At 39.4% G+C, this 27,209-nt stretch overlaps 3 protein-coding genes across 5 annotated transcripts; 2 read left to right on the top strand and 1 right to left on the bottom strand.

Annotated features, from left to right (window-relative positions):
* Positions 1-879: 879 nt before the first annotated feature.
* wdr35 (WD repeat domain 35) lies at positions 880-13,364 on the top strand. Its single transcript, XM_044141885.1, has 28 exons — positions 880-1,251; positions 1,334-1,451; positions 3,116-3,187; positions 3,650-3,742; positions 3,827-3,955; positions 4,125-4,258; positions 4,504-4,669; positions 4,757-4,902; positions 5,130-5,255; positions 5,503-5,688; positions 5,810-5,845; positions 5,962-6,022; positions 6,667-6,811; positions 7,189-7,258; positions 7,504-7,557; positions 7,727-7,836; positions 7,954-8,173; positions 8,260-8,340; positions 8,568-8,704; positions 9,268-9,471; positions 9,549-9,695; positions 9,979-10,111; positions 10,218-10,328; positions 10,662-10,826; positions 11,191-11,331; positions 11,476-11,632; positions 12,456-12,696; positions 12,929-13,364. Exons 1-28 carry the CDS (start codon positions 1,228-1,230, stop codon positions 13,077-13,079), a joined length of 3,558 nt encoding a protein of 1,185 aa, XP_043997820.1. The 5' UTR covers positions 880-1,227; the 3' UTR covers positions 13,080-13,364.
* A 127-nt stretch (positions 13,365-13,491) lies between these two features.
* LOC122845611 (potassium voltage-gated channel subfamily S member 3-like) lies at positions 13,492-19,392 on the top strand. Of its 2 annotated transcripts, XM_044141887.1 has the most exons (2): positions 13,492-14,003; positions 14,221-19,392. In XM_044141887.1, exon 2 carries the CDS (start codon positions 14,265-14,267, stop codon positions 15,537-15,539), a length of 1,275 nt encoding a protein of 424 aa, XP_043997822.1. In that variant the 5' UTR covers positions 13,492-14,003; positions 14,221-14,264; the 3' UTR covers positions 15,540-19,392. The 2 variants fall into 2 exon arrangements, with proteins under 2 accessions (XP_043997822.1, XP_043997821.1); XM_044141886.1 differs by having other exon boundaries at positions 13,492-19,392.
* fosl2 (FOS like 2, AP-1 transcription factor subunit) lies at positions 18,325-26,313 on the bottom strand. Of its 2 annotated transcripts, none has more exons than XM_044141889.1 (4): positions 25,691-26,313; positions 23,190-23,438; positions 22,991-23,098; positions 18,325-20,941 (listed from the first exon to the last, which is right to left on the bottom strand). In XM_044141889.1, the coding sequence occupies exons 1-4, from the start codon at positions 25,817-25,819 to the stop codon at positions 20,384-20,386; spliced, it is 1,044 nt and encodes a 347-aa protein (XP_043997824.1). In that variant the 5' UTR covers positions 25,820-26,313; the 3' UTR covers positions 18,325-20,383. The 2 variants fall into 2 exon arrangements, with proteins under 2 accessions (XP_043997824.1, XP_043997823.1); XM_044141888.1 differs by having other exon boundaries at positions 23,190-23,441; positions 25,691-26,312.
* Positions 26,314-27,209: the final 896 nt, after the last annotated feature.

Genomic DNA, 27,209 nt, shown 5'->3' with positions numbered 1-27,209 from the left:
AATAAATAAGTGAGACAGTGGCATGATTTGAAAAGTACTGTTCACACACAATCTTCATGAATTCTGAGTAAGCTTGAGCTATTTTTGAAAGAATGTGCAACATTTTAGATGCACAAAGCTGGTAGAAGCATACAACAAAAGACTTGCACCTATTGCATAAAAGGGTGTTTCTATAAAGAATTTACATTTAATAAAAGAAACTTTGAAAAACATGTTTATTCTCCTTTCGCTTATCAATGCATCACTTTGTGTTGGTGTACCACATAAAATCCCCCAAAAATGCATTGTAATTTGCGGTTGCACTTCACAATGAAACAAAAAAATCAAAGTTGAGTATTTGGCTTTGTAATGTAAATTAATGGAAAATTAGTCCTACTTATTTTTTGTGATTTTTCTTACTCACAGACAAAAACAACGAAGTAGTTTTATCAGTAGGAAAAGTATGCTAAAGTTTGTGTAATGCCTTGTGTTCATGAAAAATTTAGGTTTGCCTTATTTCTGTACAACAGTGTGTTTTAAACAATTACCAACCTTGGCATGTTTAAATTCTTTCATGCAAAACTAGACGCAAAAAATAACTTACAGCACAGCGATTTTATTGGATTTTATACAGAAGTCAGACAAATTAACTTTAAAACAAGTCTTAATTATGATGCTTTAATGTTTTTTACTTTCGTTTTTCCTTTTTCGGGATAAATAGATGGAAATTTAGCTCATAATTAATTAAAGTATTGCAAAGCCTAATCTAATTTAGAACAACAAGCAAACGAGCAAGACTTTTCGACGATTATGTCGAAATGGTCCTGCCGCAGGAATTTTACGAGAAAAACTACAACTACCAGTAGAACAAAATTCTTGATGCTTCCGGTCTACGGTTACCATGGGAGACGTTTGGAAGCTGAAGCCGTTGATGGTTCCGGTCTATCAACAAAAGCAGTAAAACTTCGTCTGTGAATTGTTTTGAAACGCTGTACCCATCGTTATTTCTTATAACAAAAGAGTGACTTTACTATGCACAGTTTAAAAAAAAAAAAGTGTTTCCTTTTGTTTTCGTAGGCATTTAATGCTAATCTAGCTAAGCTAACGGTGTTGGATACAGTAACAACGACGCATTCAAATAGGCCACGCGACTAATTTTAGCTCTTTTTAACAGTTACATTTCCTCACCGAGATATTTATTGTATATTCGTATGTTAAAGTCAGAGTTAGAATTATCCCGCAACCACCATGTTCATTTACCTCAGCAAAAAGGTGAGTAGTTTAGCCACTGACCGCTATGTCAGTTAAATTCATATTGAAAACAACTTGCCTCCCACGTTCCTGTGTCCTGTAGATCGCCATTCCCAACAACATTAATCTGAAATGCCTGTCCTGGAACAAGCACCAGGGGTTCATTGCATGTGGCGGGGAAGATGGTCTGCTGAGAGTGTTGAAGCTTGAAACACAAACGGGTAAGTTGGAAGTTTAAAACTGGGGTTTGGTTTCTTTACAGCTTTACTTGCTTTGTGCTGTGATAAAACAACAACAAAAACCTCCGTAACAAACAAACCCTAACCGTATACAAGCAAATCAGCTGTAAAACATTTTCTCCTAAATAAAATTCAGAGCAATTGCTGTCATCTAATTTGTTCATAGAGCCCACCTGTGTGTATTTTATTCCTAGAGGAAATATAGATGTTTTGGGGAGGCTTTGTAGGTTGAATAGCAATTCATCTGGGAAAAGGTGAAGCAGTTATTAATACAAAAAAGGGATGGAAGTATTGCAGAAAATATGGAAAAAGTATCAGAAAAGAAGATCATTTCACAAAATACTAGAGGGTCAAAGAGGATCAAGAAAATATCAGTAGAGATTAAATTATTATAAAATGTTATGAATTGATTATGGAGGACTTAAAGGTATGGTGGGTGTTATGGGGAGAAAGAAGAACAACTGTAGTAAAAATATAAAATATGTTCCAATGCTGTGCAATATATGAAAGAGAAAGAATGACATGATATTGTACATGAGACAATTAGAGAATAGGCATTGATGGAAACAGATAAAGAGCAGTAAATAGAACTAGAATCACTCTATTCTGTTATCAAGGAGGAAAATAGCTGTTATGGAGAATTTAGTTCGATAAGATAATGTTTCACACTATATATGTTATGTAGCTTTCAGTTCCTTGCAGTCTACCAATTAATCGAAAGAAGGTTTTTTTGGAGAACACTAGTTAACAAAACATGTCATGTAGAGGCAAAAAAGCTGAAATCTAGCAATTTGAGCACAATCTGATGGTACAAAATAAAAATGGTGGCGGCATAGATGCTTTTCTTAAGCAGGGACAGGGAAAGCATCTGGAGACCTTATAACAAAAACCTCTCAAAAAAACTGAAATATTTGGAAGTGTATAGTAAATTTCACCTTATGCAAAAAATTTAATAGTTGAAGAGGTATGAAAATTTTTGCATATCACTTATAGAAAAAAATAGAGAGAGTTTGTTTTATATCAACATTATTACCTAATAATGCATGAGTTTGTTTTGCTTAATCCACAAAAACTCAACCTTCAGTTAAATACCTGTTGTAATGGCAGTAAGGATTAATGTTCTGTATGTGTCAGAGTGTATTTATGAAATATTACGTAACATTTGTGTGACTGAGATTATGGGGAAATAAAACAATAGCCATTACAGTTTAAAAGAAATCTGCTGAAACTTTAATAGGCTTACCCCAGGTCTCTCAATGTTCAGTCACTACAAGCACAAGTGGTACCACTCTATCGATAGGACAGACCTTCCGTTGTTCTGTTAATGCTAAATGTACTAGAAAATTGATCAAAACTGTTGTTTTTAAAAATCCATAAAGCAAAGAACTGATTTGAGTGTATTTAATGGTAGGTCATTATAACCCCATTTTGTTTTGCATTCTCATAATAAAATGGACAACTATTAATTTCACAGTCACATTAGATTTTTTTTTTAATATTCTGATCACAGAAAATAAAGAAGCCAGTGAAGGCAAAAAAGGGTATTTATGTATCACAAATTGTTACCAGTAATATATGTTTCCCTAATATTGTACAATTCACAATAAATAACAAATCATCTCATTAATGGTTTTACTGTCTTTTAGACGACAGTAAACTGAAAGGTCTTGCTGCCCCCAGCAACCTGTCCATGAATCAGACTTTAGAAGGACACAGTGGTGAGTATTGTGCTCAGAATTATATTGCATGATTGTTCCTGCAGGAAGTGAAATTAATCTACATGCTAAAAGAAATGCTCCCTAAGAATTTTTTGTGGGGTGATATTTATACTTTTTGAATACATCTAGCATCATAGTATAACAGAATAAGTTTCATCTGACTCAGTAGTTGGACATTTTGCAAAACAATATCTTTCTCCTTAAGATGTACTGCCAATAGGGTTTGTTCCTTATGTTTGTTTTAATCCAGCACTTTATTCTAAAATATATTTTTGAAATTTAAACATCATTGCTTCATGTGTTTTTTTGTTTTTTTTGTTTGTTTTTTTGGCATTTTTATTATTTGTCTTTAATTTGTTAATGTTATTTGTTAATGTTTTAATATTCATACCAATTGTAGTATCCAAATAAAAATGAGTAAAATAAAAATGATCTCCTTTTTTGTACTTGAAACACCTTTAGGTGCAGTGCAGGTAGTGACCTGGAATGAACGGAATGAAAAACTGACAACAAGTGACCAGAATGGACTCATTATTGTGTGGATGCTGTACAAAAGTGAGGACAGCAGCCAAAATAAGATTTTGTTTGCTTTGTAGCGAATTTGTGTTACTTAGTTGTCAGCCTTTGTTGTGTCCCCAGGTGCATGGTACGAGGAGATGATTAACAACAGGAACAAATCAGTAGTGAGGAGCATGAGCTGGAACGCTGACGGTCAGAAGATTTGCATTGTGTATGAAGACGGGGCCGTCATTGTTGGATCGGTGGATGGTACTGTTACTAAGTGAAAACAATACGTATCATTAAGGTTGTAAAAGTTCCCTTTTAGTTAGATTACATTGTTTAATTTATTGTAGCAAATTTATTAATTGATTTATGAACAAATAGATATAAACATCTTCAATATGATTCTTGCATTTTGTATTTGTATCATTTGTAGGCAACCGGATCTGGGGAAAGGAGTTGAAAGGGAGTCAACTTGCTCATGTTGCTTGGTCTCCTGACAGTAAGATCCTGCTGTTCGGCATGGCCAACGGCGAAGTACATATTTATGACAATCAAGGAAACTTCATTGTGAGTGTGTGAACTTAAATGGAGTATATATTGTAAAACTTGGCCATGTTGAACTGCACAATCTTCAGCCTTTCATGTTGTCATGGAAGAACATTAATAAGTTACACTTTCTTTGGGTTATAAGAGATCTTGTGGATGAGAACGATTGTGACATTAACCCACTGTTTGAATGCTTTCTCAATTAAAAAATTTATAATAATTTCACGGTCTGCTTTTTGCTTACTCTAAATGTTGTTACTTCTCAGATGAAAATGAACATCAGCTGCCTCGCCGGGGCAACCGGAGCTGTCAGTTTAGCTGGAATCCACTGGTATGCAGGAGCTGGGGGTTACAGTGAGCCGGATTGTCCTTGCCTTGCCATCTGTTTCGACAATGGAAGGTGTCAGATCATGCGCTATGAAAATGATGAAAGTGAGCAACCGGAAATCTTTTCACTCCTTGATTTTGAATGAGAAAAATGTGTTTTCTAACAGCCACTTGACACTACTTTATTCTCAGACCCTGTATATATCGATACTCTGATGAGTGTTATCGGTATCCAGTGGAACCACTGTGGCAGTGTGCTGGCAGTGGCAGGTTCCCTCAGAGCCACAAATATGGACAAAGAATATAATGTGGTGCAGTTCTACACACCCTTTGGAGAGGTAAGTGCATATCAAAACAGTATAGTATAAAATATAATTTCTATACTTCACAAAGTCTACGGTAGAATCAATGGCATTACTAAATATGAAAAGTAATATAACGATAATAACCACCAATATAGTTATTCTTTTTCAAAAAGCATTACAAGTGGGGGGTTAAAAAAATCTCATGAAATGGTTGAAAAATGTTTCTTTCAATGCTTTTCCTGGTGATTGCTTCTATGCAGCATCTGAGAACTCTGAAAGTGTCCGGGAAGCACTTATCTGGGATCTCATGGGAGGGAGGAGGCCTGCGAATCGCCCTGGCTGTGGACTCTTACATTTACTTTGCCAACATAAGGCCAGATTACAAAGTAAATACTAACACTCTTTATTAATACTGGCAGATGGTTTGTGGTAGACACTTGAAACAATAAGCATTTTTCAAGTTTTCTAGGTAAAGTATACTTGGATTAATTGTTTCAGAGGAAGACTTAACTTTAGGTCTGAATTACTCAGCAAGTCTTTAGTATCAAGAGAAGTAAAGAGATTTGAGGACAGACTGAAATGATCCTGATGGTTTGCTTAATTCTTCTCACACGTTTTCTTGTGTTCCACTAGTGGGGCTACTGTTGCAGCACCGTGGTGTACGCCTACACAAAGCCAGAGCGCCAGGAGTACTGTGTAGTTTACTGGGACACCAAAAACAACGAGAAGTTTGTGAAATATGTCAAGAACTTAACTTCTATCACTACCTCGGGGGACTTCTGCATCCTGGCCAGCAAGACCGATGAAAAACAACCTCAGGTGATAAAGAAACAAGACTCTGGTTTTACTATCACTTTAAAAAGCTCTGTTTAGTCTCAGTGACTTGATTAATGTTAGAAAATGTTCTTCATCTTGTTCTTCTAATTTGCTGATTTTACAGGATGATGTCGGATCAGAAACCATGAATCTTGCGAGGGTAATGTTAGATTTTAAATCTCGTACTACAAAATAGTACGAGATCTGTCTTGATATCTAATACTAAAATCTGTCTTGGTATCTAGGTCATATAATAACCTTCTGTGTATTTTTCAGTACGTCCTGATCCTCTGCAATTCTATTGGTACTCCTCTGGACTCCAAATACATCGACATCGGTTAGTTTAGTACTAATTCTTCAAATTATTAAGAAGAGTTTGGAGTAAAGTGCTTTGTAAATTTTTTAAAGATTTTTTTTTTTTTACAAGTTATTATGTGTGTTTTGCCCTCGTGAGATACAATCTCTTCTCTTTGCTTACAGCTGCCTGTCTTTACCAGTTCAACAAATGTTTGCCCACTCTTCTTTGTAAAGTAATTTTGGATCAGTCAGATTTGAGAACATCCTTCACAGACCGACTGTGTCAATACTGAGATCGAATTAAATACTGTCCACTACTTACACGTTACACGGCTTTTGAAGGGAGTTGGTTGCAATGGGTTTCACTTGGGGGTACCAAAGTAAAGGGAGCCTAATGTGTGCTTGGCATGCTTTCAAGAGGTTTATTTGTGAAGAGTTTGAAAACCATGCCTCATTTTCTGTCTGTGTCACTATTATGTGTTTATTGAATGCATACAATCTCCGTTCAATATATTGGATACAATTTGTGGTTCGTGACGAAATATGGAAAAGTTCTGGATGTATATGAGTGCTTTTCCCACATAATCTTAAAATAACAGAGTAAAAGCTGGCACAACTTAATTTCATTCCAAGCTGCCAAAGGCCAAGCACTGTACATGTTGATTTTTTTCTCTTTCTGGTTAGATCCACTATTTGTTACCATGACGAGGACACACGTCATTACTGCTTCCAAAGAAGCTTTCTATCTGTGGCAATACAGAGTGGCAAAGAAACTGACCGCCCTGGAGATCAACCAAGTGACCAGAACCAAGAAAGGGGGCAGGGAGAGGTGAGTCCAGACATTTACATTTTACATTTACCCTTATATTCACAAGGTTTACATACATATTTAGCAAACAAAACAACATGTTTTCATAAATCTCTGCATTCTACACAACCCGTCACTGAACGCTTACAGTGAAGTACCACAGCACTATTTTCTGCTTTACTGGCTCATCATTACAGTGCAAAGTGTTGGCCCTGAGAGCACAGTGAAAAGGATTCATTCACTTATGAAATATCACTGAGGTTCCAGACAGCATGGTTGTGTTTTATTGCACTGCCAAGACTAGCCTCGCACCCAGACCAAAGATCACACCCGAGGAACGGCAGCGCCTTGTCTGTGTGCTTTCTCTTGCTCACGTGCCCAGTTTCCGCTCTCTGCAGGTTCTATCACATCGACAGCAATCCATCTGGAGGCATCGATGATGATCCAGATATTTCAAATACCTTTGCAGTAAGATATATTTGTTTTGCCTCTTTAGTATTTGTGCATTCAAAAGTCCCAGCTTGGTAAAGTTCCCGCTTCCACTAAAAGCTTTTCAAAATAGCAGCCTTCCTTCTATCTCAAGATAACAAAAGCACTTAAAGGTGATTTTATTTATGTAATTAACATGGCTGGACAAATAAAACAAAGAGTTCACTTTTAATAAAAAAGTATTACACTACTTGTTGATTTGTTCAGCTTTTTTTTTCCAACAGACAACTCGAGATCCCATCTGCTGCATTACAGCAACAGATAAAACCCTGATAGTGGTATGTACATTTCTGTTTAATAGAAGAAAGGAAGTCAATTCAATGAGACGAAGCCATAGTTCTGTACTGTTAGTTAGCTTGTTGTCTCACTGGTTTAAAATTTTGAAATAAACGTCACACATGTGTAAAAACATATCTTTGTAAAAAAAAAAAGTGTTTGTTGTTACAGGGGCGTGAGTCCGGTGTCATCCAGAGATACACTCTTCCAAATGTAGCCCTCGTCCAGAAGTATTCCTCAAACAGCCGAGCTCATTATCTATCTCTAAACTGCAACTCCAGGTAACCACTAGCTGTCATCTGCTGCGTTGCAGAATAAGCCAAGACAAGTTTTAACAATAATCTAAGAAGAACATTATATTTCTGATTTTAAGTCTCATAATTTATCATCATCTTCAGTCGTCTCGCCATAATTGACATCTCGGGCTTGCTGACTTTGTTGGACTTGGAAGTTCGTCCTGCCGGAAGCGAGGGGACAGGAGACCAGGCCGCTGCAGGAGATCCGTCCAAGTTTGAGCGCAAAGATGTCTGGGACTTGAAGTGGGCAAATGACAATCCGGATTTGTTTGCCGTGATGGAGAAAACCAGGATGTACGTGTTCAGGAACCTTGACCCGGAAGTAAGTTTTTGAGTGTGATCAGAACAAGTATGCAGCTGTTTAATTTACAGTTAAAATATATGAACACATCTCTGAATCTGGAACAGGAGCCCATTCAAACCTCTGGGTACATCTGCAACTTTGAGGATCTGGAAATCAAATCAGTTTTGCTTGATGAGATTATGAAGGTAAACTACAGTATTTAGGACAAGAAATAATCACAATGGTTATTAACTTTTTATTTTATTTTTATTTTGAACATTGTGAACTTAAAATGTGGTCACAAAATTATTTAAATATAACATGTCAACATTTAACAGCTAAATATACATTTCTTGACATAACTAGAATTATGGACCATAGAAGTTTCAGTCCATGCACAATTATCAGATGATCTTGCGTTGTTTCTTTGCAGAATCCAGAGCGGCCAAATAAAGACAACCTCTTTAACTTTGAAATCCGCTCCCTGAGAGACAGCAGAGCACTGATTGAGAAAGTGGGCATTGAAGACGCTTCACAGTTCATTGAAGACAATCCTCACCCAAGACTCTGGTGAATTTATCTTAATACGGTGCTGGAATTATTTTTCCCAGATTTCTTTCGTTGATGTTTATAAGTTACTTTTCTATTTTGGAGCAGAAATGTAGATCACACTGTAATGTCAACTTTTTGTAGTGAAAAGATTGTAAAAATCTTAAAGGTGAAAAGCAAATCCACTTTTAAAAGGTTCATAATATTCAGTATTTGAACTTTTCTTTACCCTACCAACAGAAACGTCTAGCTCCCATATGAGTACAAACAGGGGTGTGTGTGAGTGTTTGCAATTGTGTGTTCTTTGGTTCAGGTGTCAGTTCTTGCAGGATCACTCAAAAACTGGTTGTAACAACAAAACCAGCCTTCCTTATGTATTAGTCACCATCTGTGACAGTAAGACTATTATTAATATTAAATAATAGGCTTTTCCACTGAAGAATTGTTTCATAAATCTTGAAATGTATGCATTTGATTTGGACAGCAATAAATAAACTGAACTGAATTAGTTCTAAATGCATGCACTTCATGCTATGTATCCCTAATCTTTGCAACTTAACATAGTTTCATTGCTAACCTACCAGGCATCTGCTGGCCGAGGCAGCCCTACAAAAACTAGATCTGAAGACAGCCGAGGAGGCGTTTGTCCGCTGCAAAGACTACCCGGGCATTCAGTTTGTCAAGCGCCTGGGCAACCTGCAGAGCGAGCCCATGAAACAAGCCGAAGTGGCTGCCTACTTCGGCAGATTTGAGGAAGCTGAAACCATGTATCTGCATATGGATCGGAGGTACATCAAGACACTCTCTGCCAACTTCTCTTGACTTTGAATCGGTAACTCATATGTGACAGTGCCTGTCTCTGTAGAGATCTCGCCATCAACCTAAGGATCAAGCTGGGAGACTGGTTCAAGGTTCTGCAGCTTCTCGACACAGGCTCTGGATACTCAGATGACGCTCTGCTTGCTCAAGCTAATAATGGCATTGGAGATTACTTTGCTGACAGACAGAAGTGGTATTTAATTCTAGTTTTCATCTTCTAATTGTTGGTAGCATTTCAAGTAGAACCAGTGACAACAAAAAACAAGTTTTCTTTGTGGATTATTGTGTAATTAAAGAATTATGATGTCTTAGTTTGGAGGCAAATGGGGAAAAATTTGATTCTGAAAAGAAACAATTGAAGAAGGGAGTAGTCAAAAAGATTTCTCTCCACCACCCCTTATTTCGTTCAATTCTTTTTCTTTAGGGTTAAAAGGAGCTGAATCATTGTTCTCACTTTTATACATCTTCCTTTAAAGGGTGAAGGCAGTCCCATACTACCTTAAGGGGCGTAACCAAGAGAGGCTGGCAGATTGTTACTACAAGTTGGAGGACTATAATGGCCTTGAGCAGCTTGCTGCAGACCTCCCTGAAAATCATAAACTATTACCGGTGCGCCAAACTTAAATAATTTTTTTTGGTTCCCATGAGATTTGCAGACTTTTGGACAATTTGTAAATGTACATTCTATCCCGTTTTATTGCCTATCTGTGTGTAGGAAATCGGAGAGATGTTTGCCACAGTGGGGATGTGTGAACAGGCTGTGAAGGCCTACTTGAAGTCCAACCAGCCAAAAGCAGCGGTGGACACATGCGTCCATCTGAACCAGGTGAGAGACAGACGGATGAGCCGTGGCGCCGGAGTTTCCGAGTGACGCACGGATCCTACAAGATCAGCCAACCTGGATCCTCCTGCCCACCCGCTCATAGATATTTGGCTCTTGAGTGTGAATCCTGCTCTAAAACTTTTATCTTTGCTGGAATAGCTCTTTAGTTGGACACAATGTAAAAACGATGAACATTAGAGCTTTTAATTTAATAAAATCTTCTATTTATAAGCAGCCCTCTAGGAAATTTTAAGGTTTATTTTATAAATATGTTTTTCATTGATTAATTAAGAAAGGAATTGATGTTCTTTCTCTTTTATTGCTTTTTTCCATCAGTGGAACAAAGCCGTGGAACTGGCAAGAGCCCACAACATGAAGGAGATAAAATCTCTCCTTTCCAAATATGCCTCTCATCTTCTGGAGGAAAATAAAACTCTGGAAGCAGTGGAACTTTATCGGAAAGCTCACCACTTTCTTGATGCAGCCAAACTCATGTTTAAGGTGGGCTTAAAGTTTTATCTCTCGTTGGCTGAGTGAGATTTGGCCAAAATTGACACAAACTTACTAAGCCACAAATAAGATTTATGAGCTGCTAGAAGAACTCCAGGCTCAGGGTTTATTGGGTTTTTTTGGCTCTGTTTTAGTCTGTTCAAGCAGGAAGTTTTTACATTTTGGATGACATTCTTTTTTATTTTAATAATGAATAACAATGAATTAATCTAAGATCAAAATCTCTTATTGGTTCAGGCTCCTCGCAGCTCCAGTTTGTTAGTTGTTTGTTTGTTGTCATCTACACTTACCAACCAAACATCACTTCATTTGCAAATGTCGAATTGTGGAGTGTGATTGTGACTTCTGACTGTAGATAGCAGACAAGGAGGCGAAGAAAATGAGTCGACCTCTGCGGGTGAAGAAGCTTTACGTTCTGGCAGCTCAGCTTGCTGAGGACTACCATGAGCAAGTGAAAGCGTCCCAGCAGATCAAAGCCAAAGGAAAGAAGTCAGAGGTAAATTTACTGCACTTCATCTGTCCCCTGTAGTTAGTGTATGTTTTCTTCAACAAAGCTCAACCACAAATATTGCTTTGGACCATTTACAAGCTTATTGAATCAACATCATGTACTGCTGTGTGTATCATTATTTGTAATTAGGCAACATTCGCACTTGCTGGCCTTCTTGAAGAAGATGCAACGTCGTCAGACAATCGCATCATCGACAGCGCCTGGCGCGGAGCTGAAGCGTATCACTTCTTCCTGCTCGCTCAGAGGCAGCTCCATGCAGGCTACCCAGAAAACGCCACACGCACAGGTGCAGAATAATTCCCAGTTACCTAAAATTATAAGCATATCAATATATGTTTATGTAAATGTGTATACACGTATTAAACGATTACGGTATTCCTTACGACATTGAAAAACAACAACATATATTTGTTGAGTTTGAATAGATTCTATTAATAACAAACCAGATTCGTCAGATCATTTTCTACTGTCTTTAAAAGATGACTACTACTGGATTATTATTTTAGAGGTCTTCTGCCACCTGGTGTTCAAAAACCGTAATAATGAAATTATCCTTTGAAATGCTTCATTGAGGAAATCTCCTCCCAAATCGCCGTTGTGAATCATCTAGCTCCTCATGGTGTTACAGTAACAGTCAGAAACATGCAGATCAGATGGAAAACATGAACCTGTGTAAGCAGCAATATAATCAATAATTATATTTTCTAAAATATCATGTCTTTGTAAGTCTTAGAAATTGCTCTTACAATCTGTTCTCATTCTTGCCAAAACCTAATGGGTGTATGAATTACTTATAATCACAATCACTCATGAATAAACTTTTTGTACTCCATTAGGATTTCTAAAATAATTAAATGTCTCAAACATCAGAATTTTAGTTTAAAGTCAAACACATTTCTAAACCAGGTGATGATGAAGATGATGTAACAATTGTTTTTACTCATTGGAGCTTTCTGTATCTATGACATGTTGTCTGGTGTTACTTCATTCGCCAGCTGTTGACAAAGCCAGTTAGTTTAAAGCTTAAATCCAATGGGTGGAAATCATTCAGTGGAAATTTGTCAGTTTGTAGACCCACTAAACTTTGCCTCATGTTTTCCATCTTGCAGCCCTTCATCTTCGTGAGTACGAGGACATCATCCCCGCAGTTGAGATCTACTCCCTGTTGGCTTTGTGTTCTGCAGCGAACCGGTCCTTTGGCACCTGCTCAAAGGCCTTCATCAAGCTGGAATCTCTGGAGACTCTCAGCTCTGAGCAGCAGCAGCTCTACGAGGATTTGGCCCTGCAGATTTTCACCAAATATCCCCCGAAGGACAGCCGCGTGGTGGAGGCCCAGGGCTCTTCAGAGGGGTGAGAACACCGCAGTGTCAAGATCAAACCCTCATTATATCCATAGGCATTTCCATTGTTAGAGTATTGACTCAAAACAATGAACACCAAGACTATCCTTGGAAGTATGTACGATTATGTTAATGACATATCAGAGCACAGGGGGTCTTTATCTTCTTGGAAGTGAATTTTTAAAGTTGCCACAGCGTTTCCTGGTATTCCTTCAACCTGTTCTGCTTTTTCTTTTCATTAGAGCTGAGGGAAAACTGCCCACATGCATCGTGACCGGTCGTCCTATCCAGGAGTACCAGTTTTGGATGTGCAGTGTGTGTAAACACTGTGCATTGGAACAGGAGATCAGTAAATATAAATGTTGCCCGCTGTGCCACAGTGCAGTAGTGTAAGGAGCAAAAGTTGCCTGGCAGGACTGTCTCAGACAGAAAAGGGAAGTTTTAAACAGCTGCCTGTTATTTTGTGCTAAATGTTCAGATTTTCTAAAAAGGCGGACACTTGATTATTAGAGACAAGCAGCTCAATGTCGATAGTCTAAGCAACAAGTGAAATCTTGAGCTTTGTTTCACTTTGTATATGTTTAAAAGTTAAATGTATTTTGTCCTCAAATGTTTTAATTACTTAAGTGTAAGATGTTTGTATCTGGTTTTACAATAAAGTCAAACGTAAACACACTATTTCACTAAATTCTCAGATTTTTGCTAACTTAATATCCATCCATCCATTTTCTAATCACCGTTTGTCCCTAATGGGGTCGGGAGCTAACTTAATATGTTTAATAAATGATGAAAGTTCTCAATTTTGGATTGACAAGCAATTTTCCAGTAATGCATTAATTATTTTGTCTCATTCTGTTAAATATTCTTTAATCAATTGTCTTTTGTTTCTCTGAGATTTGAAACAAGGGTTTTAGATCCAGGAGTAAAAACCCAGACGTTGCTCTTCCCAATGACACCCTACAACACACGATGTTCTCAAAAATTCAGCTTGTGAAATTTAGCTGGTATGAAAATTAACTCTAAACAATGTATCTCAAAAAAGAGCTTTGTAAGTTTTACCCCTCTGCCGTTGCATAAATATCATTTAAACATTTACGATTCTGGAAGAATTTCAGGGCCCAACATCAAAGCACATTAAAATCCTTGGAGATCTCACACGAGCTGCAGCGCCGTGCCTGTCCATGCATCACACATGAAAGTTTAAACATCTTAAGAGCGCTTGTCCCAGCCTGGGAGAAGCTGTGCAGAGTTTTCAGTCTGCTGTACGCTCAAATGCTCCTGCAGTCCAGACTGAGTAGAGCCACTCGACAACACAAGGTCAGGTGACATTATGCTGTCTCTTTGTAACAGATGTTTGTTTGTTAGCGATGATAATAATAATTTGTCCAGAATATTCCTTTAAAAAATGCTATCAGTCTCTGCCATTATTTCAGTAGAAATGACTGCTTAACCAGCTTTACATTTTGTATTCTGTATTTTATTTATTTTGGTGCATAAATGACATTCAACGTGACACCTTTGTTCTGGTCTGCAGGTTCTCTAAACAGGAAGGAGTCTGACAGCAGTAGGTGCTTCGACATGGTGTACGGCGAAGTCCTTCACCAGGCTGATGGCTGCTTCATTAACATCAATGTTGGAGGATTCAGGCGGCGCTTGGCTCACTCTGTCCTGAGGAGATTGCCACAGACCCGCCTCGCCCGCCTCCTGCACTGCACCTCCAGAGCAGCCATTTTGGAGCTCTGTGACGACTTCAGTTCCTTTGAAAACGAGTTCTACTTTGACCGCAACCCAATTTTTTTCTGCTCCATTCATAACTTCTACCTGACAGGGAAGCTCCACCTGGTTGACGGGTTGTGCGTGGTCTCATTTTCCCAGGAGCTCGAGTACTGGGGAATCAAGGAGCACCACCTGGATTTGTGTTGCAGCAGCAGATTTCAGGAGCTGATGCAGAAGATATGTTTGGATCAGAGGGATGATGATCAGCACCGCCAAAGCTCAGGCTCCTCTCCTGAGAATATTTCAGCTTTAGAGGATGAGCTGGAAGAGTTTGAAGGCTCCTGGTGTGCAAATGTTCGCAGGAATATCTGGATTCGACTTGAGAATCCCAGTTACTCCACCTCAGCCAAAGTGATGGCTGTGGTGTTTGTGAGTGCTGTGGTTGTTTCCATTGTTTCCATGTGCTTGAACAGCATGCCAGACTTTCACCAGGGGGACTCTGATGAAAAGCACATAGAACCCTCACTGCTAGTCCTGCTGGAAAACCTCTGCATCCTTCTGTTCTCTGCAGAGTTTATTCTTCGTTTGGCTGTTGCACCTTCAGCCAAGAAGTTCTTGAGCAGCGCTCTGAACATCATCGACTTTTTGTCCATCTTCCCCTTCTATGTGATTTTAATCTGTGATAATACAAAGAAAGATGGGAATATAGAACTGGAGAATGTTGGCAAAGTGGTACAAATCTTGAGGCTGACCCGAGTGTTTCGTGTTTTGAAGTTGGCCCGTCACTCAGCTGGGCTCCGCTCTCTCGGCTCCACGCTGAAGCACAGCTCAAGGGAGATGGGACAGCTGCTGCTCTTCTTATCGTTGGGGGTTTCTCTGTTTTCTGCTCTTATTTACTTTGTGGAGAGAGAGTCCAAAGAGTCACAGCTGCAGACCATCCCTGTCGGCTGGTGGTGGGCCACCATCAGCATGACCACTGTGGGTTACGGTGATACGATCCCAGTTACTGTAGCCGGGAGGCTGATAGGAACCCTGTGCATCGTCTGTGGGCTGCTTATTGTTGCTCTTCCTATTACTAACATCTTCAACAAGTTTTCCAAGCTTCATCAGAGGCAGAGACGACATAGTTTGAGGTAGAACACCTTGAATAAATAAATTCATGTAAAGATTTATTAGAATTTTAGAACATTAGTTCACACAGTTCTTTAAGTTGTTAAAAACAAAAAAACAAAAAATCCCAACTTCACTGTTAGAGCAAGTGTACTGATCTGTGTCCAAATCTGTTTCAGTGGCAGCTGAGAGCATTTGGTGCAGCTGTCAGTACTTAGTCTGAGGTTTCAGCTCAGATAAATATTTAAATCAGCACTTAGAGACATCTAGTTCATCCTCCTGTGACACGTCTTCACACTTTAAATCACACGGTGCCTCACTTTGATTTTATTTCAGTGCTTTTCTGCATGAAAGTGACAGTTGGCAGGACAGCAGCCATCTCAGATAGGTCCTAATACAGATGTTCTGCCTGTACAAAAACTGATTGCATTAATTCTTTCTTGCTGAAGAATACATGCAGGGCAAATAAAAACAACAAAGAGCCCGTCCACAAGTAGAGCTATATGTAAGAAGAGCTGTAAGAGGATCAACTTTGCAAAATTGCAATTTTATTAAACTAGTTGAAGATGTATAAAGAATGGCAACCTCAGAGATACTGCCTTCCTTTACACAGTCGATACTCCACTTTCCTCCAGAGTTTAAGCCACTTATGGTAGGATTTTCTTTCATGACAAATAAACTAATGCAAATATATGTAATTATTCAGTTATGTGTGATGTGACGACCCCTGTCAGGCCACAATAAACATTTAGGTTGTAGTTTCCCCAGAACATGGGGTCATCGAACGTTCAGTCTAAAAAGATGTGTTTGCCCTTGTTACATATTTACATAAAAACCTATGTACTGTGTAAATTATGTTTCAGACTTAAATTAAAGAGCTACACATTTATGTCTAATCTTAGGTTTTAGAACAAACAAAAATATCAAAATACTTTAAATTCACCTTATAATGGAACTGTGCATTTCGTGGTAGTTCAATGGAAGTTTTGGAAGGTTTTCTGCCCGTTCTTAGAACGCAGAATCTCTGGAAAAGAATCTGTAAGTTGTGGAAAGAACCAAGTAAGTCCTGGAAATATTGTGAAGGTATAAATGGTACAATCAAATTCAAGAATCCAGTTGTAAACGTTTGGACTGACTACCTGCTCCAATAGGACTACGCCTAAAGACTTTTTAAATTCCATCCGAATCGGAATACCTTAATTCTCGTGGTTGATCTGGGTTTCTGTTTACAAAGTAGCATTAAATCCCAGCTAACGTCATGAAACTCTGTCTGAAACAACCTTAATAGTTTCACTAATGTCACACCAAGCACTCTTCAATTCTTTTGTGTTGCTGCTGAAAGATTTTCTGAATCATAAGCGTGCATGTCTGAGCAATGGTGCAGCGCAGTGATCCTGTAGTTCAGGTTATTATTAAAGCCAAGCTTTCTTCTTTGTGTTGTAATTCCACAACAGTTCCACTTGAGGGCAGCAAACGCTAAGATGTTTGCCATTGCACCCAGAAGGAGAAGCCTCAGCCTTTTTACTAAAATTCTTATTAGCCGGAAACGGAAACAAAAACAAAGTTGAACCCTTTTGACAAAAATCTTGTATCGAAAATGATCCTGCTCTCTCAAAGGTGGTTAATTTTTATCCAAACTTTTAGTCTGAATAACCAGAAAATAGAAAACTAGAAAGAATCCATGATCAGAAGAACATATCGTGGCAATTTTTTTCTGAAAATCCAACCTTACGTTCCCTTATAGACTTTAAAATATGCTTATTTGTCATTAAATTTAGAAAACTACAAAAACTCATCTTCATGCCAGAAATAACATGTTAAAAATGATCCATGATCAGAACTAGATAACCTATTTTGCTCAAAATCCAAACTTAAATTCAACTCTAAAATTTAAAATATGCTTGTCTGTCATCAGTGAATTTATAAAAAATACAAAAATGGATCTTTTCAGCCTAAATTGGTGTTGTATCCAAGATCTTGATCTGCTAGTAATACATTCCATGCATATCAGAATTTAAATTTAAAATAAACTTTTAGGCAGAATTAGTTCTGCTGGTTTACGTTTATCGACCCTGAAAAAAACAGTTTGAGATCAACTTGACAACAGTGAACTTTCTCTGATGCCCTTTTCATGTTTTTCTCCTAAACAGACGATGTTTAATTGTATCTAGTTGAACTAGATTTGCTACAGTTTAACAAAAAAGATCAAGGTTTTACGTGAAACGCTGAAGTCAGGTGTAACTAGTATTTTCATACTGAAACATTTTAGCATGGATATTTTTAATATTTCTTTGAAATAGTTTAAAGCTACTCTTATAATTTTGAAAATTTTAAGATAATTTTGTCTATGTTAAAATGTGTATAGCCTATGTTATTATTTCTTTGTCATGTTGATGCAATATAGTCCACAGCGAGATGTGGACAAACATATCTCTGAAGATGTTCTCTCTTGGGGCAAATTTTCAGCTTTATGTAGATATCTGATGTCTTCATCTAAGCCACACAGACCTATAACAGATAATATGTAAACATCTATGTTGATGATATTATGACATTGAATTTGTTTACTGAGAATCCTACAGTTTGAGTCATGATTTAAAAAGAAATTATTTGACTTCTTGAAAATGGTTTTCTGTGTTTTATCACTCCTATGACAATGTGAGTGTTTGAACATTTCTGTATTTTAGAAACATAGATTTTACTTTGCGCCTCATATGAAATGTGTTTATAATATTGCCATAATTACCAAAAGTAATGGACCTAAATTAAATCTCAACATTCGGTGACCTGAACGAAAGCATGAAAACAGACATTTCCGAGATGAAAATTATTTTATTATTACTCTTTTAAATTAACAAACACTGCTATACATATTGCTGTTTTTATTTCTTTTGAATCGTTTTGAACAGTTAAAGCATTTGGGAAAACAAAAAGAAGAAGAAGAAGAAACTGTAGTTCAACAGGCGACAGACAGCAGATGACATGTACAGTAGAACATCTACAGTCAATGGCTTTCCTATGTGTGTGGAGAGGGGGCTCCAGAACACTCCGACATACAGACATTTAGACGGTTTTGGTTCTCAGATCTCTCCCTTTGTGCTGTCCAGCCAAATTAAAGACCCCCGTTGATTTAAAACAGCCAGTCAAATTAAAATGACATCAAAAATAGCTGACAGGTTCTTTCTAAATGAGTAGCAGCAGCTTGGGTTGGCTTTAAAATGTACTTTTCTGCATCCAGAATCATCTCAAATTCTTGTCATTAGAAAAAGAAAAGGGAGGTTTGGGCTCAAACCCCGTCACGTTAAATTCATATGGAATGTTTGGAGTAAACTAAATACGTGGAAAATATCGCTGTTCTGTCAGTGCACGATAAGCCCAAGCCCACTTCCCTTTAACATATACAAATGATGAACAAGAAGTTCTTCAAAGTGTTTGCTCTTTCACGTCAGACCAGCTGTAGAGAGAGTCTTCTTCATCCTTTTCCTCGTCGTCTAAAGTACCTCCTGCACCCAGAAACCAGCCCGTCTGAGTTGGGTTAAAACATCTTTGTTGTACTAAAAGTGACTGCTTTACAAACACCAAATAGCCTATACATATTTATATATATAAACAGGGTTGACATCATTTGGCAGCTGGCGACAATCTGGACCACCGTGGCTTTTGTTCAAGTTTGACCAAAAATCCCTCCTATTTTAGACAAGGACTGATGAAACACAGGATTTACACGTGCCGAGAAAAAAAAACGGATTTGGCTTTTTGAAACCCGAGCGGCCCCTGAGAAGGCAGCGGCGGAACAAAAGGATGTTTATTTAGAGAACGAAGCGGAGGAGGGTTTTGTTCAAACTTTTTTTTTTTTTTTTCAAAATTTCGGAGCAGAAAACGACTCACAACAATTAAATTAAACCTTTTTTTTCTTTTCATTTTTTTTTAAAGTACCACCTCTGCCACAGTCACTCGTCACGAACGATGGGGGTCCTACTAAAACACATGAGAGATAATCCCTGACATCAATGTAAATCACATACACTTTGTCCAAAAGAAAAAAAAAAAGAAAAAGAAAAAAAAAACAGGGTTCAGAATCACCAAGGAAGAAAAAAAAAGCACACAATACTACTGCAAATTCAAGCCACTATGGCAAAAATGAAAAGGTATTGAGGAGCTGGATGGCTCAAATTCTCTGTAATGCTGAGGTCACCCTCAGGTCACCTTGCAGATTTAAAGGAGAGGACAAGAAAAATCCACCAGCACAGGTCATAAATACACAGAGAGAGATGGAAATAACATGAAAAAGTGTGCACTCTGTCCTGAATTGAGTCATAAGAGTCTGAGAGGACAAAAAAAATAAAATAAAATCAGAGTCTTGGCCTCTTTGCAGAAATCCCAGCAGAATCCTGACCTCGCTTGGTGATTTGTTATAGATTGATCGGCAGAGTGCAAGCGTCGACCGCATGGCTTTTTAGGCGTTTTCAGAAAAATATATTAACAAGTCGCTCTCTGGATGGTTGTGTTTTTCTTTTTTTTTGTCGGAAATGTCAGTAAACAAATCAACACTCTGCAGTTGAAATGCTGAAGGGATGGCGGATGATTGCACACACGTTGATGGATACAAAAACGTTCACGCTGAAGAAGAAGCAGAAGAAGAAGAAGAAGAAGAAGAAACGCGGCGTAGCCCTTACGGGTCTCCCCCTCCCCAACCTCCCTTGCCTCTCATCAGGAGGGGGAACCGGCTCACACGGTCAGCTTGGTCTGGACTTTTTCGATGTGCTTTAGCGAGACCAGAGTGTCTCGGGATGGAGGGGCAGTCTGTCCTCATTGTTTTCAACCACAGTGTTTGTTTCCCAGCTGGGCCTCGGCGCCCCGCCCCGGCTGACTCAGAGCGCCAGGAGCGTGGGTGAGTTGAGGGAGTCGGAGGATTGGTCGCCGCTGCTGCTGCTGCGCCGGTGGGCTTTGGAGCAGGACTCAGAAGAGGGCGAGGGGCTCTCGGGCTCCATCATGTTGGGATAGGTGAATATGAGGTTTTGGGCGTTCGGCGTGGCTGCCGGGGTGGACGCCACCACCACCGGCGTATTGAGGCTGTCTCCGTCCGGGCAGTACATCCCACCGCTGATGCCGCCGCCTCCCAGGCAGATGGGCTTGATGACAGAGCGCTGAGGCTTGCCCACATCCTCCTCTATGTCCTCGGGCTCCTGCTTCACCACCACCTGGTTCATCTGTGCACGCGGGTTCAGGCTGGGGCGCATGGTGAGCTGCAGCGGGTTGCACTGCTGCTGGTGCTGGTGGTGGCTGGACTGCTGATGGCGCTCGTCGACGGGCAGCTTGCACACGGGGTTGTGGGCGACCAGCATAAACTCTAGCTTGTCTTTCTCCTTCTGCAGGCTCTCGATCTCCTTCTGCAGGTCTGCCTTCTCCTCCTCCAGCTTCTCAGTCTCCTGTTCAGAGGAAAGACAACATCAGTTGGAATATTAGAGCGTGACAGGCCTGAGGAATTATGGACAAACTTTAAAGTAAATACGAAATAAACAAAAAATATATATTTTTGGACACGCTGTGAAACTTTTAAATCCTTACGTGTTGAAAATCAATCTCTCTTTACATCTTTATCATTATTACTAATATATAACATAATTATTCTATTATAATATAAGAATATTACATTATAACAATTTTAATATAGTTAATATGTATAAATATTAACTATATTAATAGTGAATATTAATATAGTTCATTAATATTGCAATAATATTGCAAAAATTTCTTTGCAATATTTTCCATTGTAATATATTTTGTTCCTCTTCTGAAGTTTTTTTCCATTATTTTTTTGTTGTAATGTCGTTTATCTTTTTATTTATTCATGTACATATTTTTTAAATTTGCTTTTCATATTTCTATATGTATATGTCATTGGTTTACATTTTCAAAATATTCCAACCGCATGATTTATTGTCATTTTCCAGATCCCATTCAATTTATTTTGTCTGTATTTTTGCAACATTGATATTTATTTATTTTACACATATTTTATGAAAACATAATTATTTATTGTTAATCAGTACATTTACTTAAGATTTTTTCTTTGGTTTATATTTTGAATTTTTCCCTTTCCAGATTATTTAATCTATTATTGATGCATATATATATATATATATATATATATATATATATATATATATATATATATATATATATATATATATATGTTTTTATTTTTAAAAAGATTTTTTCTTTAGTTGTATGTTTTTTTTTTCTTACGTTTAATGTTCTTTCATTCAGACATTTATTTATAAACATACTAAAAACAATTATGTTTCATTCTTTTAATTTACACTTTTAGCACAAGACCATTTTTATTTTGGTGGTATAAAGTTGTTTAACTTATCTATTTTCTTATTTTTTTTGTGTTGTATTTCTTTTGGGAAATGTATAGACCTGCCATATTTGTACTCCTTTTTTTTTCGTTTTTATTTTTACATCTTCTTTTGATTTGTTTCACTCGCTTCGGCAATGAGCCACAGTCGATTCAGAATTTCTGCAGTTATTTCTGTCTGAATCTGACAGTGATCATACAGAAATGCCTGAGAGTGAAGGGCGTAAGACGCAGCACACAGCAGACCGTCTTTTGTTCAGGGATTTGGAAACAAAACGATCATTAATCTGTACCAAGTCTTATTAATTTGTTCAGCAGAGCCTCCAGAACGTTTCTGCATTTCCTCAAACACCAAAAGAGGGCAGTGTTCATCCGCTTCTGTTTTTGTTGATTTTGTTTTGTCAGGAGACCTCGGGACCAACACCATGTAACCTTTAAGCCGGCTGTCTGAATTTGAGCGTCGCCTAATGACCGTGTGTTGCTTGTGTCTCTAGGGGATGCCATTTCCTTTGACCATTTTACACAGATGTGTCAAATCAAAAGAAAAAGAAAGGAGGAAATTACTGTAGGACGTCGGACCGACAGCGATAAAGCCGACATGCTGTCTGAGAACTTTGACTCATGGGCAAAGGTATCAGGAAGTCATTCGCAAGGTCTGACGTGAGTCTTAAAGTAAACATTGCAGTTAAATTTCTCTGGAAAGCTTCTACTTTTGGACCATTAAAAAAAATATACATATATAATAATCCGGTGTGATGGTTTTTGATTTTTGGTGTATGACGTTTAAAATTTTGCCTACAGCCAGATCCACTACTCCAGGTTGTCTTCCTCTTTAATGGTCTGACAAGCACAGCCTCTCTTTCATCCCACTAATTAGTCCATTTAGATGCCGTTACTGTCTCCCTACGAGACAGCCCAACCTCTGTCTGCTGCAGCCCGAGACAAAAAGCTTTTCAACGCCTGTCATCTCTTCAGTCAGAGCCAGCACTTAAAGAGTCAAACCAGTCTGGCGAGGTTGCAAAAGCAGGAGTGGAGTTCAGGCTCTCATCAAAACACACGGATCGCACGTCTTCGCAAATAACCTGTGCACTGATCAGCTGGACGTGACGCTCACCCCCTGCAGCATCTCCGTCAGCTCCCGCCTGCGGTTTCTACATTTGGCTGCGGCCAGCTTGTTCCTCTCCCGTCTCACCCTCCGCTTCTCCTCTTCCTCCGGGGTCAGCTGCGTGCAGAAGAGAAGGAAAAGACACGTTACATGAGCTGTTGGATCAGTGGGCAGGGTGACTGTGATATAAAACTCTCAGACTCCTCACCTGTTCCTCCCTCTTGCGCCGTCTGAGGTCGCCAGTGGAGCGGATGACCCCGGGCCGGGCCAGCGTGTTGTGCGGCAGCAGGCTCGGCCCGTTGGTCAGGTGATGTCCATACGGGTGGGAGCGGGAGTACGGGTTGGACATGGAGGTGATGACGGTCGGCTGCACCATCCACTGTAGGTCTTGGCTGGTTGTGATTGCATTGATTGTAGGGATGAAGGCACTGTTGGAGCCAGGCATGTCAACCCTGTACTTCTGGGGAAAAAAACAAAACAAGAGAAGAGGAAAAAAAAAAAAAGAGCGATGAACAAATTGAAAAACAGTCACCATATTCGGCCAAAACTCGTCTTCGCCTCTTTATCCTCTGAGCATCTCAGTGCGTAAATTTGCTGGAAGCACCAACATGGGTGATGCGTCCCACCATTATTAAATTCACACATTCCCCCCCTTGTTCAAAGGCTTATAGTAATGATTCAATCCACGTCGACTGTAACCCCCAGAGTGGAATGGTGACACATGCAGTGAATCATGTGGGAAAGCCCAAAGGTGTCCGGCACATCTCATTGTTCTACAAAAAAGCAGAATGAGACCAATGGTGATGAAACATCTGCTCTGTGAAACGGGTCGGTTTGCTACCCGTCTGGAAACTGTAGAAAGCATTAATTTGTGGAAAACTTAAAGAAAACCTAAAACAGGCACCAGTTTCATTTCTTCTTTTTTTAAAAATATATATTTATATCCATAGTTGCATCTCCAAGGGCATCCAGAGAGGGTGATGTCCACCCCAAACCAAACACTCCAAAGAATATCTTTTTTTAAGAACAGTAATTCAAGAAAGGAACGGGCTGTCAACTAGATAAAAAAAAAAAAAAAACATTTTTTGTTATTTGCTCATTTGCTTTTGATTCATCATAGTCCTTTTAATATCCAACTTTTGAGCATCCTTCCAATATAACATGTAACAGCAGCATACTAAAACCCACACTTTTTTTTTTTCTGTGATGGTTCATCACACCAAGACAGTAATTTTAATCCTTTACAAAGTTTTTTTTTAGTTCGACCCTGTTTCACAATAAGATCCAATTGAAGAAGCAGCAGGGGCATCGTAGGGTGTCTGCATTGAATAAACACTTTTCTGAGCAGATCGCTGCTCCTCCACAGTTGGTGGACCTGTCAGCTGCGCGCAATTTACGCGCGTCCCGGGCTCCCCGCGCCTTCCCCCCTCCACTTATTCCCGACTTTCCGTCGGATATCCCGGCAGTCTATTGGAACTTTGTTTAACACAATGACTCACTGTGTGTGGGATTTGTCCAGCACGTGTGAACCGAGCTCAGTTCCAGTAAGAAAGGGGGAAGCGACCAGCTCGAACAAGCCGGGAATTCTTATCCAGAAATATGGCACGGAGAAAAATAAATAAATAAAAGAAAATTCCTGTTAAGTAATAAAACAAGCAAGGATGGATAAACTCGCTGTAACAGAGGCGCAGACATTCCTTGGAGTCGTTATATGAAATGTTAGAGGCGTGATAAAATATTCTATTGCTCCAATAAACAGAGAAACAGGAGGTCATGTAATGGAAAACTGGCAGTGAGTGATTACAGGCTGATAGATGCGGGCCAAAAGTCGTTTACTGTAAGGTTGCGTGAGCCTGACGCCACTTTTCCACAGATGTGCATCAGACGTTAAGACCGGGGTGTGGGGAAATAACATGCCTGGTCCTGGATTTATTTTTATATATATATTACGAAGCATTCAAGCACGCTGCAGTTTGAGTTAATATTCAGATCCTGTTGTCGTTGTTTTCTAAACGCCTCAATGGATGGCATTTCCTCAGTAAGGAAGCGTTATGCAGGCGTTTGATCGCTTTATCCGTGCGAGCTGCTTCCCACTGGAGGAAATGTGCCATGTGCGGCCGGAGAGCCCGTCGCATCCAATCAGACGGTGTGGTACATAAACATAATAATAAAATATTTCTGCAATATTTGATGAGCCGCAATCACAATCAGCAGGAGAAAAAAAAGAAAAGAAAAAAGCGCTGCTTCCGAAGAGCGTGTTTGGCGTGAATTTCACCCGGCTCCTCACATGCCTGTTGCATCCAGAACACGCTTCATCTCCGATCAGCTCAGTCTGTCGGTTCTTCGGGGTTAAAATGCGTACAAAAATGTATCTCAAACCAGCTAGACCACACAAAGAAGGCCACGGATTTACAGACAGACAGACAGGACTGCATGTCAGCTGGAAATTATAGGCTTGAATCCATGGCAGTTTGAACTGAACAGCAATCAAATCGTTTGAAGCGCTCTGTGCTAAATAATAAATGCTTTGTCTGCGTGCGTAAAATCCAGATTTTTTTTGCCGGTAAACGTGCGCATTGGTCACATTTTCCAACATTTTAAGAACATATTCATTCATCAATATGGCTACTTGTTATCTACAAACTCATAATGGGAGGAAAAATGCATTCCTAGAGGTTTCTGTGCCTGCAGCTTGTCGGTGTGTCTCACCTGGTAGTTTGAGGTAGAGATCGGACTCCCGATCGTGCTGCTGCCGCTTGTGAAGGACTCTGGCTGGGCCGGAGAGGTGCTGCTGCCGCGGGACGAGGTGTCGTAGTTCCCGGAGTAGTCCTGGTACATGATCCGGGACAGAGGAAGATTTCAGGGGACTGTTAAAGCTCTAGAGCTTTTTTTTTTTTTTTTCTTGTTTCTCCTCCTTTCTCTCTCACACACAAATCCCCCGCAGTAAAAAAAAAAGCACCAGCAAGAAAACAAAATCCTCAGATGTTCAGGTATCCAAGAACGAGTTATCAAAGTGCAATTATGACACCTGATCTACAACATCTTACAGATATTGCAGGTTGTGTCAGGTGGCCCTGTGAGGAAAGTATTTTCTATTGTGCTTTCAGGTAGACTAGGCTATCAGAGATCCTCTCAGGTGCGCAAACTTCAGCCTGAAGTCAACAGTCAGTGTGACTCAGGCAGGTTTTTAATCTTCTGAATATTTTCCGCCGCCTTGCCTACTTACTCTGCTCTGAGCTCTCTGTCGCTCACGGAACACCTCGAACTTTTTTTTTCTTTCCCTTTTCACCCCACTTCCTAGAGATGACTCACTTCAATGGCACTAAGAAGAAGCGCGACGGCTTTTCAACACCAACGAAACGTCCGACGTCACGGCGGGGCGTTGCAAACATCCAGCAGGGGGAGGGGTTCGCTCCTCTTGTGTTGTGGATCACAGCAAAGAGAGAACAGAGCTCGTTTCTCCCCCGGTGGACACCAGAGACTAAAGATCCAAACCGCAGTTTACAGTTAAAGCGTTTTTCGTTCGTTTGTTTTTTTTGTTTTTTTTGGTATCGGTGGACGTCAGTGATCCGCTGTGGACTTCACCGGTTTTGTCTCACTTTCTTCGGCCCATTGACGCATGTTTCCTAAAATGGGCAGTTGCGTCAGCGAGCGCGTGTGGGTTTCCTTGGTAAAAAAGAAAGCGTCAGACACTGGAGGGATTCCCTCCCCTTCATCTGCAGCCCGCCGGACCCAAAGCTCTCAGAAAGCGCTCCGGCCGCCCGGGGTCCGGTTTCGGTTACTAATCAGGGAAAACATTCAAACTGTGGGAAGTTTAGAGGCACTTTGAGGTCCCAGCAGTCTGGATGATCCGACACTGACAGGGGCGTCTCTAGAACGATTTGTGAGAGGCGAATCTTGGAGTCCAAAAACATTAAATGCGATCGTCTTGGATTGGTGTTGAGATATCTATGTTACAATGTAAATACACCAAATATGTGCTTTATAAAGATTTTAAAAACTGAAATTTGTTAGTTTGAATGTATGTTGTTTTACTCCACTACAACTTCTGAAGTCACTGCTTGTTTCATTGCATTTGTTAATCTTCTGAAGACTGTTTTATGTGTGTGTGGCGTGTACTGGTATATACCACATATAGAGGACCACTTTCACATTATTTACCAACAAAGGGAGGTCATTTGTGGAAATGAGGACATTTTCCTGGTACTCACGTTTTTGTTTGCAGTTC

Source organism: Gambusia affinis, linkage group LG16, assembly GCF_019740435.1.
Source record: "Gambusia affinis linkage group LG16, SWU_Gaff_1.0, whole genome shotgun sequence".
Taxonomy (NCBI): domain Eukaryota; kingdom Metazoa; phylum Chordata; class Actinopteri; order Cyprinodontiformes; family Poeciliidae; genus Gambusia; species Gambusia affinis.
This window is presented reverse-complemented; position numbering and strand designations above follow the sequence as displayed.

Coding starts and splice junctions, on each gene's coding strand:
- wdr35 (XM_044141885.1), top strand. CDS start 1,228: ATGTTCATTTACCTCAGCAAAAAG. Junction 11,633..12,455: donor AGAAAACGCCACACGCACAG/GTGCAGAATAAT, acceptor TCCATCTTGCAG/CCCTTCATCTTCGTGAGTAC. Junction 12,697..12,928: donor GCCCAGGGCTCTTCAGAGGG/GTGAGAACACCG, acceptor TCTTTTCATTAG/AGCTGAGGGAAAACTGCCCA.
- LOC122845611 (XM_044141886.1), top strand. CDS start 14,184: ATGACATTCAACGTGACACCTTTGTTCTGGTCTGCAGGTTCTCTAAAC.
- fosl2 (XM_044141888.1), bottom strand. CDS start 25,819: ATGTACCAGGACTACTCCGGGAACTACGACACCTCGTCCCGCGGCAGC. Junction 23,099..23,189: donor GGCGCAAGAGGGAGGAACAG/GTGAGGAGTCTG, acceptor TTCTGCACGCAG/CTGACCCCGGAGGAAGAGGA. Junction 20,942..22,990: donor TGACGGAGATGCTGCAGGGG/GTGAGCGTCACG, acceptor TCCTCTGAACAG/GAGACTGAGAAGCTGGAGGA.